We start from the raw sequence: 23,251 nt of genomic DNA on the forward strand, positions 1-23,251 counted from the left end.
AAATAAATAAATATATATATAAAACAAATTAGATTTTGTGTATGAGAAATCCAAGACATCTTGCGTCCAGGTTCATCATACAGAGGAGAGTCGTGGCGCCTAGAGTAATCCCGGGCCCCACTGATCATCGGAACGAGTTATTAAAAAAAAACAAAAAAGCCCCCAAAGTTTTCATCATCATCATCTTCGTCGCTTTTACTCTCTCTCTCGAGCTCTCTGCTCGGATTCTAAAGTTAGTTACTTTTTGTAATTTATCAGTCTAATCGTTGAGGTTAGTCTCTCTCTCTCTCTCTCTCTCTCTCTCTCTCTAGTTTTCTTTGGATCTCTTAAAACCCTAATCTAGTTTCATGTGGCAAAAACCCTTAAGTTAACAAATCCTCAGCTTGTTGCATCTTTAACTGATTGGAGCTCAGATTTGTATGGGAGAATGTATGAAAAATCATTTCTTTGGTTGAAAGATTCTTTTTTTCCCCTATTATAATTGAGGGCAGGAGCTAAATTAGTTCGCTGTTAAAAAAAGCATTTTTATTTTATATTTACAGCTTATGAAAAAAAATTGGCACACCTTTGTTGGAAGATTTTACAAAAAAAAAAAATCTACTTTTCCATTAAAATTGATGATTGGGCTTATCGATTTGATGTTATGATACTATTTTGCATTAATTGTTTTAACACGAAGCCATTGGGGCAAAAAAGGGAAGTGACAAATTTTTGTTTCCTTACATTTTCGAAGTCATTGACACTGTATTAGCGAGAAAGAAACTTTATATGAATCAGTAAAAGATCCTTTCTTTGGTTAAACAAATTCAACTTTTCGTTAAAATGGAGGATATGAGCAAAGCTGTTTTGATAGTATTTTGCTTTATTTTTGTTATCATAAAGCTATTTTAAAGATAAAGAGAAGTGCCATTTTGTTTAGATGAAAAGGATGGAGCCTTCACAAAGAAGCACTCCAGCCTGCTAGAAGTGCCATTTTTTTTACTTGCTTATGTTTGCAAATTTTTAATTTACCTATATTTGCCAGAAAGAATCTTAAAATGGGAAGTTTGAAAGAGGAGAAATTTCGATTTTGCATCGATAGAGGAGGCACGTTCACAGACATCTATGCTGAGGTTCCAGGTCAATCCGACTGCTGTGTGATGAAACTTCTATCTGTCGATCCATCAAACTACGATGATGCTCCAATTGAAGGGATAAGAAGAATCCTAGAGGAATATACAGGTGAGAAGATCCCGAGATCTTCCAAGATTCCTACTGATAAGATCGAGTGGATTCGAATGGGCACCACTGTTGCTACCAATGCTCTTCTTGAACGAAAGGGTGAGAGGATTGCTCTTTGTGTGACTCGAGGGTTCAGAGACTTGCTTCAAATTGGAAACCAAGCACGTCCTAATATCTTCGACCTTAAGGTCTTGAAACCCTCTAATCTATATGAGGAGGTTATAGAGGCCGATGAGAGGATAGAACTCCTTATTGACAAAGAGAAGGAGACTTCTTCTTATTTAGTCAAGGGAATATCTGGGGAACCTATAAGGGTGTCAAAGCCACTTGACAAAGAAGCTTTGAAGCCTCTGTTGAAGGGTTTGCTCGATAAGGGAATCAGTTGCTTGGCGGTTGTATTGATGCATTCTTATACTTATCCTCAACATGAGATCTTGATCGAGGAGTTGGCTTTGAGCATGGGATTTAGGCATGTTTCTCTATCATCGGCTTTGACTCCCATGGTTCGTGCTGTGCCTCGTGGATTGACAGCTAGCGTTGATGCTTATTTGACACCTGTCATTAAGGAATATTTATCGGGTTTTATGTCTAGATTTGATGGAGGAGGCGAAAAGGTGAATGTACTATTTATGCAGTCTGATGGAGGTTTAGCACCAGAAAAGAGGTTTTCTGGGCATAAAGCCGTTCTCTCAGGTCCAGCTGGAGGTGTTGTTGGCTACTCACAAACTCTATTCGAGCTTGAAACATCCAAACCCTTGATCGGGTTTGATATGGGTGGAACTTCAACTGATGTGAGCCGTTATAATGGAAGCTATGAGCAAGTTCTTGAGACCCAAATTGCTGGAGCTATAATTCAAGCTCCTCAACTTGATATAAACACAGTGGCCGCTGGTGGTGGCTCTAAGCTTAAGTTCCAATTTGGTTCATTCAGAGTAGGACCTGAATCAGTTGGGGCACATCCTGGTCCAGTTTGTTACAGAAAGGGTGGGGATTTAGCTGTAACAGACGCTAATTTGATTCTAGGAACTGTTATACCCGACTATTTTCCATCAATTTTTGGTCCAAACGAGGATCAGCCTTTAGACATTGAAACTACCAGAAAGGCATTTCAAAAGCTTGCGCTCGAGATCAATTCATATAGAACAAGTCAGGATCCATCAGCAAAGGAGATGACAGTGGAGGAGATTGCTCTTGGGTTTATTAACGTGGCAAACGAAACTATGTGTCGGCCTATACGACAACTGACTGAGATGAAAGGGCATGAAACAAGAAACCATGCTCTTGCTTGCTTTGGTGGTGCAGGACCTCAGCATGCTTGTGCAATTGCCAGGACTTTAGGCATGTCAGAAGTTCTTATCCATCGATTTTGTGGGATATTAAGTGCTTACGGTATGGGATTGGCTGATGTTGTTGAAGAAGCACAGGAACCATATTATGCTGTTTACGATATGAATTCAGTTCCCGAGGCCTCTAGGAGGGAGTCTATTCTATCGCAACAAGTTAAACAAAAGCTACGAGATCAGGGTTTTAAAGATGAAAGCATTGTGACTGAATCTTACCTCAATTTGAGATATGAAGGCACAGATACAGCCATCATGGTTAAAAGGCAAGTTGAAGGGGAGGAGAATGACTATGCTTCCGAATTTGTGAAGCTATTCCAGCAAGAATATGGTTTCAAACTACAGAACCGGAAAATCCTTATTTGTGATGTGAGAGTTCGAGGTGTAGGAATCACCAACATCTTGAAGCCTCGAGAAGTGGAGCCAATTTCAGGAAATCCTGAACCTGAGAAGAGTTACAAGATTTATTTCAAAGACGGGTGGGAAAATACACCATTGTTCAAGCTGGAGAAATTGGGGTATGGGCACATCTTGCAAGGCCCTGCAATCATCATGAACGGGAATAGCACTGTGATTGTAGAACCTTCTTGTAGAGCTGTTATTACCAAGTACGGCAACATCAAAATCGAGATTGATTCAGCTCCAACCACTGTAAAAGTATCAGAAAATGTCACAGATGTTGTGCAACTTTCAATCTTTAACCATAGATTTATGGGTATTGCCGAACAAATGGGTAGGACTCTTCAGAGGACATCGATTTCTACTAACATAAAGGAAAGACTGGATTTTTCATGTGCTCTCTTCGGTCCGAATGGAGGGCTAGTTGCCAATGCCCCTCATGTTCCTGTTCATCTCGGGGCAATGTCAAGTACAGTTTGCTGGCAACTCAAGCACTGGGGTGAAAATCTCAGCGAAGGAGATGTACTCGTAACTAATCATCCTTGTGCTGGAGGAAGTCATCTCCCTGACATAACTGTTATCACGCCGGTCTTTGATAATGGGAAGTTGGTATTTTTTGTAGCAAGCAGAGGACATCATGCTGAGATTGGTGGTATCACTCCTGGAAGCATGCCACCGTTCTCAAAAGCAATATGGGAGGAAGGGGCAGCCATTAAAGCGTTCAAGCTCGTTGAGAAAGGTGTATTCAATGAAGAAGGGATCATCAAATTGCTGCAATATCCATGCTCGGATCAACCTTCAACTCCTAAAGTCCCAGGAACCCGCAGGATTCAAGACAATTTATCTGATCTCCGAGCCCAAGTTGCTGCAAACCAAAGAGGAATTGCACTGATCAAAGAGCTAATCCAACAATATGGTCTCCAAACTGTTCAATCGTACATGAACTATGTCCAGAGCAATGCAGAAGAAGCTGTAAGAGAAATGCTGAGATCAGTTGCTGCTAGAGTTCAACAAGAGAACGGCTCAACCGTTATCGAAGAAGAAGACTATATGGATGATGGATCCACGATCCATTTAAAACTCACCCTCGATGGAGAGAAAGGTGAGGCCTTTTTCAACTTCGAAGGCACAAGCCCAGAGGTGTATGGCAACTGGAATGCCCCCGAAGCTGTAACAGCTGCAGCAGTGATCTACTGCCTCCGATGCTTAGTAGATGTAGATATTCCCTTAAATCAAGGTTGCCTTGCCCCCGTCAAAATCCATATTCCCCATGGTTCATTCCTCTCTCCTAGCGACATGGCTGCAGTTGTTGGAGGCAACGTGCTAACTTCTCAAAGAGTCACAGACGTCGTTTTGACTGCATTTCAAGCTTGTGCTTGTTCCCAGGGATGCATGAACAATTTGACATTTGGGGACAATACGTTTGGTTACTATGAGACTATCGGCGGCGGGAGTGGGGCGGGGCCCACTTGGGACGGGACTAGTGGGGTTCAATGCCATATGACGAACACGAGGATGACTGATCCTGAGATTTTCGAGCAGAGGTATCCAGTGAAGCTCCATAGATTTGGGCTCAGAGAGAGCAGTGGGGGTAACGGTTATCACAGAGGAGGAGATGGGCTTGTGAGAGAGATAGAGTTTCGGCGTCCAGTTGTGGTGAGCATACTTTCAGAGAGGAGAGTTCATGAGCCAAGAGGATTGAGGGGGGGACAGGGTGGAGCTAGAGGCGCTAATTATTTGATTTGTAAGGATAAGAGGAGGGTTTATCTTGGAGGGAAGAATACTGTTGAGGTTGATGAAGGGGAGATCCTGCAGATTTTGACTCCAGGTGGTGGTGGATATGGAGCTCCTAGCTGAATTCTGAGTGGTGAAACTTTAAACTGCATCTTTGGTCATTGGTTTTGTGCTGCCGTTGACAGGAATAAGGACTTTAAAATAAAGTGTTAATGTTGCGGGTTAATGTGATTAACACAAGGGTTTATATCCAAACCCTTAAAGATGAGTACTTGATTCATGTTTCAGTTGGAATAATCTTTTTTTTAATTAAATCTGGGGTCATCCTTTTTGTTCTTGATATGTTTAGGTCCTGTACTGCGAAATTTTTTGCCAAACAGTGATGATGCACTCTGAGTTATATTGTTGGTAGGTAATAGAAACTTTCAATAGAAATCAATCTTGATGCCATGGATTTGCTAGTTTGTATGCCATTATCTTTTCATGATCCATTTTCAAAGAGGAAGACTGCCAGTGCATTTGCTCATGCTGAAGCTGAATTATTTCGATTAAGAGTGTCTTTTTTTCTGATTAACTATTTTGATCAAGAGATTAGATGACCTTGATTTTAGGCAGCCAATATTTTGATCACATAATTTCATGCTAAGCCAATATTTTTGGTTTCGAGGAAGATGGTTCTACCAGCTAGGCATGCAAAGAGCGAGTCTTAGTGGTAGCACCGTCAATACTCCCAGATCCTCGGTTCGATTCCGTCTCTATATCTATTCCTCTATAATAATGAGAAGATCCAAGGTTTACAATTCATACTACACTAAATGATATAGTAAATTATTATATAGTATTGTTACGGTAGCACAGCCAAGAAGATCCGAAGCGCACTATTCATGTCACAATAAATCACTGTGACATTATCACTGTAGCACGAGTTGTAGTACCTAAAGCATTATTGTAGTTCAGGGGATACTAAACCATTTAAAAAATATTACTGTAATACTTACAAAAACTATATTTGAATATATAATTACTGTAGTAAAAAAAATAGAGTACGAGTTTGCACGGGGTGCACACTAGTCTAATCTAGAGTGTGGGAATGGAAGATGGAAACTTCATCTTTTTTTTAACACGTTAATGGATATTCTTGTACCTATCTCTTTACAAGTATTTTATATGCTTTTTTTTGTAAAATATGATTATAGAGAAGGATGAACAACAGAAAATGCAAATTAGAGAATATCCTTAAACCAAGAATAAGCCCGTTAACTTCTTTGATAAATAAATAAACATTTTCTCTGAGATTTAAACTACTATGAGTTGCGATTTAACTATATACATATACAAATTATCATAAGATCCACGTTCCCCATCTAATCTAGCGCCACGTCACCCGCCAAATTTCGGGACTAAAACTTATTGCAACTTTAGTCAACATATTTAATCAACTTACCATTTAATTAGCAGATAAAATCTCCCACCAAAACCTTCACTAAACCCTCAGCTAAATTAAAACCCGACGATTTTGAAAAAGAAAAAAAAAAGAATTTGATCTCAGATCCAGATTCAGATCTAAAATCGTTAGGTATAAGGTACCAATTTCGGTCTCAGGCCGCTTTCCTCCCTTTTTGATTGCGTGATCTCTAAGCATTTCTTTCTCGCTTTTTTCCCCAAAATTTATTGATTCGGTTGCATCGGTTGGTGCTGTTTGTTGATCTATATAAGATCTCGGATTTTGGGGAACAATCTCAAGTGTAATCAGTTGAAATTTTCGTTTGATTTGCAAATTAATCAGATCAAATGGCGGGAAATGGGAGTCCGGCGACCAAGGCGCCTCCGAGCCCTTCGCCATTGAGAAACTCGAAGTTTTTCAAGGTAAAGATCAGTTCTTTATTTTAAAGTTTTGATCTTGGGTGATTTTGTTTGTAACTGGGATCAATTGAGTGCTTAAATGTGCGTTTCTCGTTTGAATGAAAGTATATATGTGGACTCGGTCCATGACACTAATGATGCGCTAAAGTGATGGAACCCTAGGATGACTGGACTCTGCGATTTGGACACTGATCCATCCAATAGTTGATACACTAAATACTTTCGCATGGTTATGGATTGAATTAATGTGAATCTGCTGGTCTTTCCGTTGCTTTTTGAGAATCAAATTGCATAGCTTGTTTGGAGTCAGATGATGATTTAGTTGGTTTTGATTTTGTCAATTGACAGTCCAATATGAGAATTTTGGTCACCGGAGGAGCTGGATTCATTGGGTCTCATTTGGTGGACAAATTAATGGAGAATGAAAAGAATGAGGTACTTATTTTATGTTTCTTTCTCTATTTTTAAGTTATCATATTTTTAGTTATATCGACATGCATTTCGCACTAATAAATGTCCCAGTGGATGTTAACATATCACAGTGATTAGAGTCTTGTCCCCCCCAACCCACAATAAATGAATGGGAAAGCTAGTGCCTTTTAACCAGCTGATGGATTGTCTATGTATTTTGCTGGTTATATTTTCTGTTTGGCCTTAAAAGTATCCGCATTGGTAGTTTATATAATCCATATTGATCATGATCTACGGAATTCTGTATTAAGTACCTACATATACTATTCTTTGACCTTAGGCATTGTGAGTTTGTGAAGGATCCTTACTAACTAATAGAAATTGCATTTACTGTATTGTCCTCTTGTAAATTATAATGTCTGATTCAATTAAACCGCCAGTCAGAATTCTGTAGAAACTTTTATAATTTTATCTGATCATTAATATGTTTTCATTCTAGAAACCATAAATTAGGTTCTTTTTAGTGTCATGTAATGAAAGGAGGAAATTGTGAAGTTGCCGGAGATGTGAGCTTAATGTCTGCTTGTGTCTGTGCAATTCCTAACCGTTGATAAACTAGAGATTAATCTCTTTGGAACTCTAATCTCATTTATTTCCTCGAACTTGTCTTTCCTAGGTGATTGTTGCTGACAACTACTTTACTGGTTCCAAAGACAATCTTAAAAAGTGGATTGGCCACCCAAGATTTGAGCTCATCCGGCACGGTAATCACATACATTTCGTTCTTGTTAATTTCTTCACATCTCTATTGATGTATCTTAATCTTCTCATGGGACTTTAGTGTGGCTTTCCTAATTTTACATGGTATTTTGACTTCTATGTTTTTAACTTTATTTCTGAACGTATTCTATGTTTTAAATATTTTATATGTTACCATGTCAGATGTCACGGAGCCATTGCTTGTTGAGGTTGATCGGATCTATCATCTTGCCTGCCCAGCATCTCCTATTTTCTATAAGTATAACCCTGTGAAGGTATGAAATTATTGTAAAATATGCCTTTGTTTCTTTAGTTATGATGAGGGTTTGCCTTTATAAACTAAGCCTCCGTGTAAGTGGTTAATCCACAAGGCAAGAAGAGTTCGAGAATGTGACAATTTCTGATGTTAGAAGCTAACTGAAATTGAATTAACCAACATTAAGAAGTTTCAGGTGATTGGTTGGCCCGTCACGTTCTCTTCACAGTTACTAGGGTGTGTCATATTTGTTCTGTTTAGCCCCTCCCAGATGTGATATTCTTCTGTAATTTAAGCTAGGATGTTCCTAACTTGAAAGCCTCTAAATCTGATGTCCAGTAGCCTGTCAGCTTTTTCACCCGCAGCTCTCTCAGCTGATTTCTACTGCATATTTTCTATGTTCAATATTCTTTAGCTATGAATGCATTCAATGAAGTGATCTTGAACGGAAATCTGACTCAAAAAGAGATTTAACAGACTATAAAGACAAATGTCATTGGCACATTGAACATGTTGGGACTTGCAAAGAGAGTCGGAGCAAGGTAATGGTTTGCTATCTTGTTATCCTGCCTTGTACAGTTGTTTCTAATAAGAATGCTACTTACTATTTCTTTTTGGTTTTTATCTTACAGGATTTTGCTAACATCAACTTCAGAGGTTTATGGTGATCCACTTGAGCATCCTCAGACGGAGGAGTATTGGGGTAATGTCAACCCAATTGGTAAGATTTTGATTGGACTGCAAAGGGTTCGCATTGCAAGTTGTCCTCAATTGTGTTTTTAAGGCTCTACTTTTCTCGTGATCATGAAACACGATGTACTGCATCTCTATTTACTTTGCTCTAGTTTATTGCAGGAACAAAGATTGATTCAATTTGAAAATAATACATATGTTGAAAACTTTATGCCGTAACATGCTGACTCCATAAAAAATGCATGTCATGAGTTATACTGATAAAATATTGTTTTTGAAATATTTTCATCACACAGACTATTTTGTGAGTTTCTGATAATAGTTTATAGAATTTTCCGAGTATTTTCATGACATGCTTGTGGATCATTGCTGTAATTAAAAGCACGATGTCTTCATTAAGAGTTGCATTCACATGAGATTTTGTGCAGCTAAATTACTGCCTCAAAGATATTTCATCATCCTGCACAATTTTTGTCATTATCTGGAAATAGTTTAGAAATATTTCTAAGTATTCTAAGATATATTTGTCATTATATTTTTAACATTATATTCACTTGTCCAGATAGGTACTTCACACTATAGTTATTCTACACTATCCTTGAGCAGTTTATGATACACACCCTGAAGAAACATTGAGTATTGCATTAGTCAATCATTTTATATGATAATCATTTTGAAATGAAAGGTTTTTCTTTGTGAATTGCAGGAGTCAGGAGTTGCTACGATGAGGGGAAGCGTGTGGCAGAGACTTTAATGTTTGATTACCATAGGCAGCATGGGATAGGTGATTCTACTTAACAATTTAGTCTAGAGAAAGCGAATTTTTTCTTTTGCTCATCTGTTTATATTGATTCATCTTGGCCCTATTGTTATAGAAATTCGAATTGCTAGAATTTTCAACACATACGGACCACGAATGAACATTGATGATGGTCGGGTGGTTAGTAACTTCATCGCTCAAGCACTTAGGTAACACCTTTTCATATGCTCTGAAGTTTCAGTTTTCACTGTCAATGAGATGTATAGGGGGTGGCTAGCCTCACATCTTGAAGTCAGAAATTTCATGTGTAAAGATCCACAATGTTTTTCTGATTGCGAATGGATCTATTATGCACAATTCCTGGCATATTTGACAATACACATTTTTCTTACTATGGTACTTTGATGTAGGGGTGAATCCTTGACAGTCCAATTACCAGGGACGCAAACTCGAAGTTTCTGTTATGTTTCTGACATGGTAAAGATAATTCCTAACCTGCTATGTCTACAGTCTTTGTTGAGTAGAATAGTTAAGGTGTAAGATTATTTGTGCCTTTTTGAAGTGAAGTAAGAGGGGATCTTACGTCCTGTCAGGATCTAAAGTAATCAGTCCTTTATAATTCAAAGATCCCTCCTATACAGTAAAATAAGATCAACTCCTAACACTAACTCTTCTAATATTTGTGTTTGGTGAGAGTTAACCTTGACTCTAGGCTGACTCCAGTTTCCAAACGCACCAAAATGATGCTCTTTTATTGTATTCATGTAATTCCAACTGTTACTACATTGTGCTGATCCATGTTTTCATTTCAAATATAAGGTTGATGGCCTTATCCGATTGATGGAAGGACAAAACACAGGTCCAATCAATATTGGAAACCCAGGTAATTATCGACTTTAATTTAAAAATTTTAATATACTTAGGCCGATCGTATTTTATCATTTCGAAAATCACATTACTCCCTTTTCTCTTATTTAAGTCTTGGTATTTGAAAGTTAATACTAACAGTATGTTCTTATTTTTGACATAGGTGAATTTACGATGATGGAACTTGCAGAAACTGTGAAAGAGGTAACCAGTTTTGCAGTTTTTTCTGCATACGATCTCTCATCGATATGATGTCTAGCAAGTGTCACTAATTTTCCAAAAACTAACAAATAATATGGGCTTAAAATTGCAGTTGATCAACCCTGGGGTTGATTTGAAAGTCGTGGAGAACACACCTGATGATCCTCGCCAGAGGAAGCCGGACATTACAAAAGCCAAGGAATTGCTCGGATGGGAGCCTAAGGTCACCTTGCGTGAAGGGCTCCCTCTCATGGAGGAGGATTTTCGTCGCAGGCTTGGTGCTGCGAAAAAGGCTTGATGATAAGCTCGAGCAGCAAACATTTTGAAGGCTACATGAAATTATAAGTTTTGATTGGGAGATCCACAGCGGTTTACGTCTTTTTACGAGCTTATTGCCTTGAAAATCTTCTTTTAGAATAAATTGTTGGTTAGGTTGGCCAGGTATGTGGTAATTGTTTGCACAATTGAAGGGTTTGTTTGTTCGTTTGTTTCAAGTTATCAAATATATAATTTCTTTTGTCTTGATTTAATTTGTTGTGATCATGCAACGATGCAAACAAACCCCCTCCCCCCTCCCCCCAAAAAACCCACCACCAAAAACAAACAAACAAACAAACAAACCAAAAATACAACTTGCGTTCTCAATTATTGGCGCAAGACCCGTTACCAACCTTGGATTGGGCATTTAAAGCGATGAACCAGGAAGAACAATTGCAAAAGAGGAATGCTGTGGTGAAATCTGATGCAGTAGATGTGATGACTTTTGCAGTTCAAGGTACCAACAAAGGTACTCCGGATTCTAAACCGCGGTTTCTTCCTAATGTTACATGTACTTACTGTCATAGAGTTGGGCATGAGGAAGCCACATGTTATGGGAAACCAAAAAAAAGAAAACAAAAATAAACCACCACCAAAAACCAACCGACCAAAAAACCACCCAAATAAAACCCATCAACCCAAAGCAAGTGGCATAGTGATTGAGGCTTATGGTCTTGCCTGAAATGCCGAAGGGTCGATTCGTGTTTATCACATTGCTTAGCTCCAATTTTTAATTATTAGACATTGCAAAACTTGTGCTATTCACCTAGGTCTAGACTTTGAAATGAGGCCCAGGCCTCCGAGTTTTACTTGATTGATACTAAGGGGCTGTTTGTTTGCATAAGGGGGAAGGGGAAAACCTGTCAAAATTGTCAGTTTTGGTTAACTTTCTTGTAAAAACGCCTCTTTTGACACTTTTGCAAGAAAGTCTGTCAAAACTGATACTTTTGACAGGCTTTCAACCCATTTCCCCCTCTAAAAGAGGCAACTAAACGCGCCCTAAGTCAAGGTTCCTCCCCGGAATTAACTTGGTTGGTAATAAATCAAGGTTCCTCACACCGAAAAAGAAAAAAAAAGATTTCTACTTGTTCTTCTTTCAAAGCTCAAAAGAAGACCATCCTATCGTCATGGTTGTATCATGTATGAGCACTTTTTAAGGATCCAAAATTCATGTGACAAAGGTGCAACAAGACCTGTATGTGTCCTTATTTTCTTTAGTTAGGATTATCTGCACGATCAAGCATTTGCAGGAAAAAATACTTCTGTCCTACAGCTCGTTCCCTTAAGTTTAGCTACAAAAATAACAATTCCTTTGATTAATCATACAAGGTTCTCGAGCTGAAAATAAATCTTTACCCAATATACCAAGCTTTACTGTCGCAAACTATGAGAAAGAAAGATTTTCTTTTTTGCCCCCATCACATTTTATGCACATGAATTTGTAACTAACGTTTATGACCAGCACTCAGGAAAAGCCTTACGTAACAGGAATAATCAGAACAATCCTAACAATCCGCTCGCAAATCTGATAGTACTTGTGCTCCGTGGTATACACGAGGCTATCTTTAGAGTACCACATTCATAAAGATGAATATAATGAAAAGGAATATGGTAAAGTTCTTCATTTGACAAGCACATGTTTGAACAAAACTGTAGTAAGTCAGTGTACACAACATAACCAACATCATGCACTTACGACGATTTTAACTCCTATGCGGTAAACAAGAATCGAGCATGTATATATGCTAGAAAAGAAAGCAAGCCTGTCATCGCTGATTCAGACGATCAGACTGAATCCAACAATTAGAACATAGAATCAATTGGCACATAGAAGAAGGTAACAGATGATAGGAGTCATCCATGTAAAATATTGCAAGAAAAACAAGATCAATTAAATGCCTGAAAACATCTCGGGTTTACAATCAGAGACAAACAGTAAAAATCTCAAATTTGTGTTTCATTTATATCAGAAAACATTAAAAGGCCAGGACTAGTCAGAGAACACATATTGACCTTTTATTTTAATCGTAGGGAAGGGGAAATCCATATTGCTTCAACAAAACAATGTCTCAAGTTTTATGGGGAAACATAACAGAAAATCAGGGAGTCTCATCCAAAAGAAGAGCGAATGTGTCAGCCACACCACATCAACCGATGAAGTTCACCTACAAAAAAATATATTTTTGTTAGAGCCCTGTGAATGAGTCAGAAAACATAATCAAACATTGCACAATGCAGAGGTCAATTAGTTTCAAAAAATATAGGTCGGCATTGTACTGTTTTAAACTTCAAAGTTGACAATGTACAATGAAAAGCATAAGCCACATCCCACTAACCCCTCTTCAATAGAAAATATTCGAAGAACAAACAAAAGCAACCAAGAAGGGAAAGTGGCATCAACTATTTCTCATAAAATGAATGCACTGGTTACACATGTCATTCGCTATTGCCTTCTTCATTCATAACAGATGAGAAGTATAAAGAACAAAGAGTGTTATTCTAAGAAAAATTGTCGGTATGAAACCAGAGCACCATGTTTTGAGAACAAAACGCCGCAGCAAAATACTGGAATTCATGGCCCACTTAACATCGATGATCTACCATAAAGAGCAGAAAACAGCTACTGAAGGAGAGTATCTTCCACAATGGCAGAAAGATGCATGCAAAAACTTCATGAATGAAAATTTAGAAAAACAAAGGCTCGATAGACATCCTCTCCGAAACTATTTTATAATGAACTATAGTTTTATTTTCTACTTGTAAGCTATTCATTTCATGATTTCTAGGCGCTAGGGCTTAGGGTCATCATCAATAAACTATGGAAGTGAAAGAAATAGCCAATAGGTCCATAGATACGAAAGTTTTTTTTAATGAAGACAGTATCTCGTGTGCATTTTGTGAAGCTCCAAAAGTAGGTCATGTTAATGAGACAGGACCAGCTCAGCTATAATTACAATGCCATGTGAACCTCAAACATACTATACCACCCATCAATATAGTTGGTTGATAATATGACCCTCCGAATCCTTTACCGTTACCACGTTATCTTCAAAAAATATAAGGAAGAACTTGTTCCGAACCCTTTTCTCCATTCATGCTGTACAATTGTCTCTTTATAAAATGAACAACCTCGTGTAAACAAAAAGTTATAGTTTAACTCCTTGTCATCCCAATTGATGTTCAGTATACCCTATATCATACTACATGATTTAAGCATGGATCAAGGATTAAACAACAAACAAACAAGGAGTCTGAATATTTTGACTTTAAGGGGAGGAAAATATTGTATACCAGAGTGTATGATAAAAGCTTTCTAGACTCCAAAACAAATCAGCAACTGTTATACAAGCAAAAGAAACAGAAGCAAACAGCACAATATGGTATAAACATTTGGAGAAATTTTTAAAACCAACCATTTTTAAAATTTAATGGGCAAAATCGACCTATACTGAAAAATATGGAGAAATTTTTAAAACCAACCATTTTTAAAATTTAATGGGCAAAATCGACCTATACTGAAAAATATTAGCAAAACCGACCCTTTTCAAAAGAAAAGGGTCGGTTTTGCAGCGGAGGGTTTTTTACGAAGTGCACGGGACTAGCAGTCCTGTGCATTTCGTTGAGAAACGAAGCTAGTCCCGTGCACTTAGTGTTCAGCAGCCCCTACCGTCTCTGCTTAAAAGTCGGGACTAGCAGTCCCGACTTTTAAGCAGAGAGGGTAGGCGCTGCTGAACACCAAGTGCACGGGACTAGCAGTCCCGTGCACTTGCTGTGCACATTTTTGTGCACTTTTTGGCTGCATTTCAAGTAGTTCTTGTGCATACATCAACACAAACTTCCTCTAACAAGTCACATACTCATTTCACCACTGTATTTCATGTAGTCCCTGTGCATACATCCACACAAACTCTCACTAACAAATTACATACTGATTTCACCACATACTCATTTCAAATCAAACAAATCACATCACACCACAAACTCCCACTAACAAACAAATCCAACATAATAACACCACAAACCCACTTAGAAATCAAACATATCACACGATATTATCGACTACAAATCCAAAAATCACATCCCTAAATAGTTTTGTAATGTATATAACCTGTAGTTTACATACATCCAAGAACTCTCCTCCTCCTACCACGCCTTTTGTTGAAGTATGCGTTTAGTCTATAGAATGTTCTCGCAACCAAAGATTGTATTGGCATAGCTCGTGCTCCTTTAAGAACGCCGTTAAAGCTCTCGGAGCAATTAGTCGTCATCATGCAAAACCGCACACCCTCATCCTTACATAATGCCCACCGATGCTCGAATTGAGGCTTCAAGTTATTTTCAATCCAATTATGTGCATCTAATGACAAAGACTTGATTTTCTCCCTGCAATGTTCATACACTAATGTGTCGGTCGCACACCCGGCTTGCCACAAAAGATTTTGCAAATTAATCTCACCGTGTTTTTTCTTGAAATTATCTCTTATATGCCTTAAACAATATCGATGGTGATGTGGTGCACTAAAACCCTCATGTAACGCCCTTATAATTCCTTTCATCCTATCCGAAATAAAGGTAATTATTCTTGGCGCACGGATACTTGGAATCCACTTGTATATAAGTTCAAAAAACCACTTCCAACTAGACGTATCCTCCACCTCCACGACTACAAATGCTAGAGGAAATAACCCGCCATTTGCATCTACACCAGTCGCTACAAGAAGCACGCCTTTGTACTTTCCATTCCTTCTCAATAAACAACTCAATTGACGCTTGTTTCTCGACTAATTGTTTCATGTCATTCAATTCCTCATCTTCGGTAATCTCCACTGCAATAGTTCTACTCTCATTTATCGGACAGTTGAAGAACACCCTAATTGTATATTCTTCTTTCTTAATTTTAGTAACTCTGTGTATTTCCCTAGTCATTCCATCAAAATTACACGACTTAGATAGCATGAACATTTTTCGAGAACCTCCATCATACATAGGCAAATTATTCACTCCGACACCGAGGCTCCCATTAAAGAAACAAATAATGGGTATGGCGTCATCGAAACTGAAAATACACAGTCCATCATATGCAAATAATCTGTTAATATCTGAATAAATCAATATCAAATTTATTACCTTAATTAATCTCAAATAATGGCTAAACCCTAATTATTATTCACATATGTAAATAATTGCTAAATCCTAACTCCCAAATCACATTATTCATCCTATTGCACAAAATAAAATCTAATCCTACCCAATTCTAGCAAAATTAACAGCCAAAACATTATTCCCCCAATTCTAGCAAAATTTGATGAATATCCCTCTAAAAAATAATTGCTAAACCCTCTCATATGTAAATTAACAGCAAAATTAAAAAGAAAAACACACCTGAGCGGCGACTGCAAATGGCGGGGGTCGATAATGTCGGCGGCGCGACGAGGTCGGAGGGCTAGGGGTAGGCGGCGACTGCAAATGGCGGGGGTCGAAGTCGAAAGCTAGGGTTTTTGGGAGGGGGGTCGAAGGCTGGGTCACCGAGAGCGGTCGGGGTCCGAAGGCTTCGGTCCCATCCGAGAGCGGCGGCCCGGGTGGGGGCAACGACTGCAAATGGCCAGTGGTCGCGGCGGGGGTCCGACAAAGGCTAGGTTTTTTTTTTTCGTTGCGAGGGAAGTGGTCACGAGTAAGAGCAACAACAGAACGAAAGAAAGGGGAGCTGGTGGGGTAGGCGGACTGCACGAGACTACTAGTCCCGTGCAGCTCGATAAAAAGGGTCGGTTTTGCTAATTATTTTATGAGGATCGATTTTGCCCAATAAAATTGAAAAAAGGGCTGTTTTAAAAATTTCTCCTAAACATTTCCATAAACATTGTCCCACGAACCCTAATCCACATAAAACTTCATTATTAGACATGTTCCTTCTGTAAAGAAACGAAAGGAGCATTTTTATACAATAATAGCATACGTGGGGAGAGACTAGTCTCTGCATTTCTCTCATGCATTACTTGCATAATAAGCAAGACCTATAAGTAGGCTACACTCCTGTGTCTCCTCATAGATTTAGATCTACCTCTAAGTTCAACCCCCCTCGCTGGACCAAACTTGACCTTTCTCGCCAACACAAAAAATGATAAATCGAATTCCGTTCTCGCAGTAGCAAGTACAATAGGCCAGAACTTGTTTATTAGACAACTCTACATTGCAATTTGCAAGACCCATATATAAGTCCTAGTGTTTCGTATGTTTCTCTCTTATTCCATATGCATCAGTATCTATTGCTCTCCCATTCAATTCATATCCGCATCCAATTTCGCCCGTATCGATATAGGTTTTTCTTATCGGGTTATATCTGTGTTGGTTAGCACAAAAAGATGAGTTCTTTAACAGCTAATGGGACTCAAACACTCACTCCAATACGACAATTAGTTGACAATTCTGATAACAACCCATATGCTACTCCAAGATCTCAGTCTCCGATCAAAATTGCTCCGTGCCATCAAAAAAGTAACCTATACACGCAGATCGAACTACCAAATTCACCAACTAACGAATCTAGAGTTTCGTGAGGGAGAAAGGAACCTGTTGTGCTCCTGGACGAAGCGGGAGTTCTTGGCGTCCTCCTCTGCAAGAGAGAATCAAGTAGAGATCGATGAGATGAGGAAAAAAGAAAAGAAAAGGGGAGATCTTTGAGGGGGTAAAAGATAAAAGGGGAGATCTTTGAGGGGGTAAAAGAGAAAAGGGGAAATCTTTGAGGGGTGAGGGAGGGAGAGATTGGATCTTACCGGTGAGGCCGGCGGTGAGCTTGGTGATGAGGGCTCCGGTGATGGCGAATCCGGTGAGGAAAGGCCAGTTTCGGTTCCACTCCCTCTTGAAGAAGACCCCCCATGGATCGAACCTCCTCATTTTCTCTCTCCTCTTTCTTCTTTCTCTCTCCTCTCGACGATGAAGACGACGGCTGGGGGCTTTGAAAGGATGGGGACGAATTGCTCCTATAGGGCTTAGCACGTGCCACCCGCGTGCGAGGCTTTTTTTTTTTAGTTTTTAGTTTTTGCTCTATAAAATTGATTTTGACAACAAAGAAAAATAGGAAAGTTTGTGTTTAGACTTCAAATTAAGAATCATCATGTGATGTGATTTAGGCTATTGACCAAAGTCAAATGTTTTTAAGCACTTTCTTTCGACTTTTCATTCTTTCATTATTTTTCCCCTTTTTTCCTAAAATACCCTCATCCTTTCCTCCTCGTATCAACATTTCTCTTCATTTTTCTCTTCATTCCTTCTCCTCTTTCCTCTCTCTTTCATCCTACCTCCTCCCTCCTCCCTTCATTTTCACTCTATCTCCATCATCTAACCTTCATCTTCCTCTTTTATTTGGCCATCGTCCCTTCTCCTTCTCTTTTATTCATATGAATTTCATCTTCTCATTTCATTTCTCCTCCCTCTCAACTTAATTCTCATCATCTTGCATTTTTCTTTCTCCCTTCCCCCTCCTCTCTCCTTCGTTTTATCTTTGCCTCTGCATCCCTCTACTTTCATCTCCACCTTCATTTTTCTTCCTCCTTCGTCTACACTTTTCTCCCCTCCTACTTTCTCATATGTCCCGCAATAGCTAGAACATCACTCAAATGCTGTCACCTTTGTTTAAACGGATCATCCCATAAAGTTGCGCTGAAATTAACACTCAACAACTAAGCTTACAACCAAATAGTTAAACTTAATACTAAAACTTTAAAATTAATTGGTTCGCTTTACAGTTAACATGTAAGGTCGAAAATGAACTAATAATTAAGTTTTTTTTTCATCGTTATGACATCTCCTTTGTCGTTTTTCTCTTTCCTCAATTATCTTTACTCTTTCTTCTTCCACAATCGTCGTCGAATGCCTCAAAGATTATCTCTTTTAGCTAAGACTATCATTTTTTTAGTGTTAACTTAAACTTTTTAGTGTCAACTTAAAATTTGAGTTTAAATTTAAACTTTGAGCGTTAACTTTAAATTTCAAGTGTTAAAATCTTTATAGTTTTTAAAGTTAACACTTAAAGTTTATAGTTTTTTAAAGTTAACACTCAAAATTTGAGTTTAAATTTAAATTTTAAGTGTTAACTTTAAATTTCAGGTGTTAAAATCTTTATAGTTTTTAAAGTTAACACTTAAAGTTTATAGGTATTTAAAGTTAACACTCAAAATTAAAAGTTAACACTCAAATTTTGTGGAAAAAAGGAGAAGAGATGGTTCATGAAAGAGGAATATTGGTAGAGGAGAAGGCATAGGGGTGAAGAAAACTTAATTTTTAGTTTTATTTTAGACATCACATATTAACTTTAAAGTTTCAGTATTAAGTGTAACCGTTAAATGTTAAATTTTAATTGTTAGATGTTAACTTTGACTTTTAGAAATTAAGTTTAACTATTGAGTGTTTAACTGTGTTAACTTCAACGTGACTTTAAGAGATGGTTTGTTCAATTCAAAGTGATAGTCTTTGAATGATACATCAGCAATTATAGAAGAAGAAGGAAGAGCGATAATTGAAGGAACAAAAAAGATAACTGTGACGCCCCTGGGTTCACACAAGGCTGCAGTCCAAGATGAAACCAAGAATGTCAAACCTGTCATGCATCACACCGTGTAATAACATGTTTCACCATCACAATTAACATCTATCTAGTAGAGTCAACAATAGGTGTAGGTACAAAAACAAGTAAAAGATAATACAAGAAATAACTGATGAAATGATAGTGATCACATTAATATCTCATCATCCAACATACAGAAATACATAGTCAATGTCTGAATAGATAACTGGAATACTCAACAAGTCTCAAATATAAACATCTGACAAGAGGAAATAAGGCACACAACCTTTACAACTTCTAGAATAAGACTCTCAAATGTCTAAACAAAAGTCTACTGTGGAACTCCAAAAGAAAATATAACTAAGTAGACAGCTGAAGCTAAAATGCATCGCCATCAACCTGCGACTCTCCGGGCTCCTGGCTCGTTACCTGAAAGGGGGAGGGACAACGAGCGTCAAAGCGCTAGCGAGCAACATCACAACCAACCCCAAGGGAACAGGGCTCGTTGTATAAGAAAATACAGATAATACATAATAGATCTAAAATCATTGATCTTACTAAAGAGGATTTTAGTATTTAGAAATTTACAACACGAGCATAGGTACGTCGAGCGAAATAATCCAAACAAGGAAACCCTCATGTATATACCTTGTATCTCAAATTGTAAATCCCTAAACACCAAATCGGAGGTTCTAGTACAGGAACAATAATAAAAGAAATACAACTAATCTCAGAGCATAAATACGGTGCCATAGTCCAACACAATGACTGTGCAACAGTGAAAAGTATATGCGGAAAGATATACATAATCTAAACTCGCACGCATCTCGGTGTACATGTCTAAACTTGTGTCAAAGTCAACCCACATGTACAGATAAATCATTAACATGGTGAACTAGTGTCAGGTCATCGAGGCGACCCCGAAAAAGCAACTCAAACAGATCAAGAATCTGTAAAACATCTCATCAGTCGACTGAGTGTGGTCGAGTGATGACCGTCAGTCGAGCCTCATTATGTCGATCGATAAGGCCACGGCAGCCACAGCCTCCAGCTTCACCCAGTCGACTCGATTCTTGTCTCGACTGCGGAGCCATGAGAAAACACCAATCAACTGTCAGTCGACTGATCAGTCCGACTTGATGCCTGAAAAATTCGGCCCGATTCGGTCGACTGATCATCGACGGTATTGACTGCAGAAATCTCACCAGGTTGTTATTCACCCAAAAAATTATATCTAAATCATCCCCATCCAATGTCCCAAGAGCATAAAGATACTGATATTAACATGTTATGAACCTTAACTGAAACGAAAATTTTCATGTATGAATTACTAAACCAAAAACCCTAATCATCGTGCATTTCAGTGTTTTAAAAACATTTTTTAAAACCAACTCGTGTTACAATCTCTTATAAAAATATTCTCAGATCTAGATCCTTCCAATTCAACTCCTGGATCTGAGAGAGAGTGGTTCCCCTTCGCTGCAACGTGAAGATTTCGACGAAAATCCTTCAAGTTCTTCCCCAAATCACCAAGAACAAAACTAGGGTTTGAGATAGGGGAGAGGGGTCTAGGGTTTTCTCAGATCTGAAGATGAGAGGGGTGATTTCGGGTGAAGGAGAATATAAATGAACAGCTAAACCCGACCCAAACCCGAACCAAATCAAAACAGACCCGAAACCTGAAAAACTAAAAATCAGCGTATCAGTCGACTGATCGGTCGACTGATACAGTCAGCCGACTGATCGGTCGACTGATCTGGCAAATTCCAGTTTTTGTGCATGTTTTGCTTATTTGCAAAACCATCGCACAAAACTCTACACCCATACTCTCATATCATCTCAAATAACTTGTTTTCATGTACATCAATGACCTCAAGCTATTTATCATAAAAAAATTATTTATTACTAATAATTCACATATAAACATTATAAAAATTACGGGGTTCTACAATAACAAAGTGGTAGTGGTGATGGAAAAAAATGATTGAGAAATTACAAGGGAAAAAGAGAAGGAGAATGCAATAAGAAAGGTGGTGATGAAAGAAACAATGGTTAAGAAGGAGGAGGAGAATGAAATATTTTTCATGGGTTCATGAGGGGAAAAAAAAGAGGGATTAGAGATTGAATGTAAGGGGACGACAACATGAAAAGGGATTTTTCAGATGAGTAGATGAGTCAAAGGGAAAAATACACATTGAAAAGTTGAAGGGGTGCATCACGTGAGAGCTCTTAAAAAAAGGCCTACATACGAATTTTCCAAGAAAACAGTAGAGGTTTAAATATCTAGAAATCTAGACTATTTTACATTTGATCAGATGAAATTATATTAAAAAAATTCAATTCCTCTATGCATTTAAGTGATCGAAAATTGTTTTATTTCTACTGAAAACATAATATATTTGCTGTAGAATACTTTTCGCCTTATTTTCTCTTCTTATTGTTTCTAGTGGAGTCTAGCATTTTATCTTTGTTAGCTTTGTTAGTGCCGCTTGTTCATCGCTATTTTCAAATAACTAGTGATTTATTATATTTTTATAAAAGTAATAGTTAAAGATTCATTCACAAAAAAAAAAAACTCCTCCTTTCTACTTCATATTGTTAGGAAATATCTAAGTCTCCATCAAATGCATTAAAGTATAAAATCATGATACTCAACCTTTCAAAACCCAAAAAAAGGATAATCCTCAATCTTTATTATGACTTTAGAATTTTGATACAATGACGAAATCCTAGAAGATTTATGACACACATGCAATAAGCTGAGACTCAACTGATAAAAATTTAATTTTGCATTTCAAAGAAGAAAAACGTTGTAATAAAGTGCCATTAAACTCTTATTATTATTATTATGTCACACTTAAATCCATAGTTGGGACATTTCAAACGTAAACTAAAGTCGTCAAAATGAGTTTAAATGAGAGGCGCTAAAAGCGAAAAAGTAAATAAATAAATAATAAAAATAAAAGGGAAAATGTATCTAGGCCCCCAAAAAATAAAGAGGATGTGACTCATCCCCCAAATATTTTTTCCTTACTCTTTAACCCCAAAAACACAACAAAAAAAAAAAGTGTTCAGCCCCCTTTTCACACTCTCCCAGGAATTTATCTCAAGATATTCCGAAAATACCACTTCCCCTTTTCTTCTTCTTCTTCTTCTTCTTCTCCTCCTCTTTGTCTTTCTCCTCCTCCTCTCCCCTAACTGCTCTTTCTCCTCTTCTTCTCACTGTTTGCATCAAAAGTTGACTTTGTCATGGAATTCATTATATCTTCGGTCGATTACAACAAATTCAAAAAAGAAATAGCCTTTTTACAAGACTTCTTTTACACAACAAAATAAAAAATTATAACTCTTGAGAAACAAACGCAGGATCGTTGTTTGGATCGCTGCTTGCGTGGGATCTTTGCCTGTGCCGGGAGCGCTTTGACTCGTGGACCACCAAATCACAGATTCTGATTGAATCGTGAGGGGTTTAATGATTCTTCCTTCGTTTATCGAAGTGAGAATTTGAAACGATATCTTATCAAAGTAAGATAGTCGTTCTTCTTGAAATCAAGTCAAAGCTCGAATCTCAAGGGATTGCTGGAAGCTCAAGAACTCTGCTCTGTCTGCTCTGAAGTGCTCCAAATGATCAGCCCCTCTCAAAAATGGCCTTTCGGGGGGTATTTATAGCCCCTAGGAATATTCCTGGCAGTTTTCGCTATAACTGCCTTCTCACGTTTCAAACTCTGTTATTTTGGCAGTTATCAACGTGATTCTCGCCCACGACGTTTCCCACGCTCTTGAACAGTTAGTGGCCACGTGTTGGCGGTTATGCAAAGTAGTTTTGACCCTATGAGAACTGTCTCACGTGCGAGATAGTAAATTCTGTC

General features: G+C 38.1%; 3 protein-coding genes across 4 annotated transcripts; 2 read left to right on the forward strand and 1 right to left on the reverse strand.

The window, feature by feature from the left end:
• On the forward strand, nucleotides 137-5,133 carry LOC109823042 (5-oxoprolinase). The gene is made up of 2 exons (XM_020389362.1): nucleotides 137-271; nucleotides 1,025-5,133. Exon 2 carries the CDS (start codon nucleotides 1,038-1,040, stop codon nucleotides 4,815-4,817), a length of 3,780 nt encoding a protein of 1,259 aa, XP_020244951.1. The 5' UTR covers nucleotides 137-271; nucleotides 1,025-1,037; the 3' UTR covers nucleotides 4,818-5,133.
• Nucleotides 6,150-10,990, forward strand: LOC109819987 (UDP-glucuronic acid decarboxylase 6). 2 transcript variants are annotated; one of them, XM_020386014.1, is made up of 13 exons: nucleotides 6,150-6,277; nucleotides 6,481-6,560; nucleotides 6,906-6,992; nucleotides 7,645-7,732; nucleotides 7,911-8,002; nucleotides 8,461-8,525; nucleotides 8,616-8,704; nucleotides 9,383-9,460; nucleotides 9,552-9,645; nucleotides 9,847-9,913; nucleotides 10,256-10,319; nucleotides 10,467-10,507; nucleotides 10,617-10,833. In XM_020386014.1, the coding sequence occupies exons 2-13, from the start codon at nucleotides 6,486-6,488 to the stop codon at nucleotides 10,800-10,802; spliced, it is 1,026 nt and encodes a 341-aa protein (XP_020241603.1). In that variant the 5' UTR covers nucleotides 6,150-6,277; nucleotides 6,481-6,485; the 3' UTR covers nucleotides 10,803-10,833. The 2 variants fall into 2 exon arrangements, with proteins under 2 accessions (XP_020241603.1, XP_020241604.1); XM_020386015.1 differs by lacking the exon at nucleotides 6,150-6,277 and having other exon boundaries at nucleotides 6,312-6,560; nucleotides 10,617-10,990.
• LOC109822277 lies at nucleotides 12,691-17,788 on the reverse strand. Its single transcript, XM_020388453.1, has 3 exons — nucleotides 17,593-17,788; nucleotides 17,390-17,432; nucleotides 12,691-12,987 (listed from the first exon to the last, which is right to left on the reverse strand). The coding sequence occupies exons 1-3, from the start codon at nucleotides 17,711-17,713 to the stop codon at nucleotides 12,984-12,986; spliced, it is 168 nt and encodes a 55-aa protein (XP_020244042.1). The 5' UTR covers nucleotides 17,714-17,788; the 3' UTR covers nucleotides 12,691-12,983.

Source organism: Asparagus officinalis, chromosome 8 (genome assembly GCF_001876935.1).
Source record: "Asparagus officinalis chromosome 8, Aspof.V1, whole genome shotgun sequence".
Lineage (NCBI taxonomy): Eukaryota > Viridiplantae > Streptophyta > Magnoliopsida > Asparagales > Asparagaceae > Asparagus > Asparagus officinalis.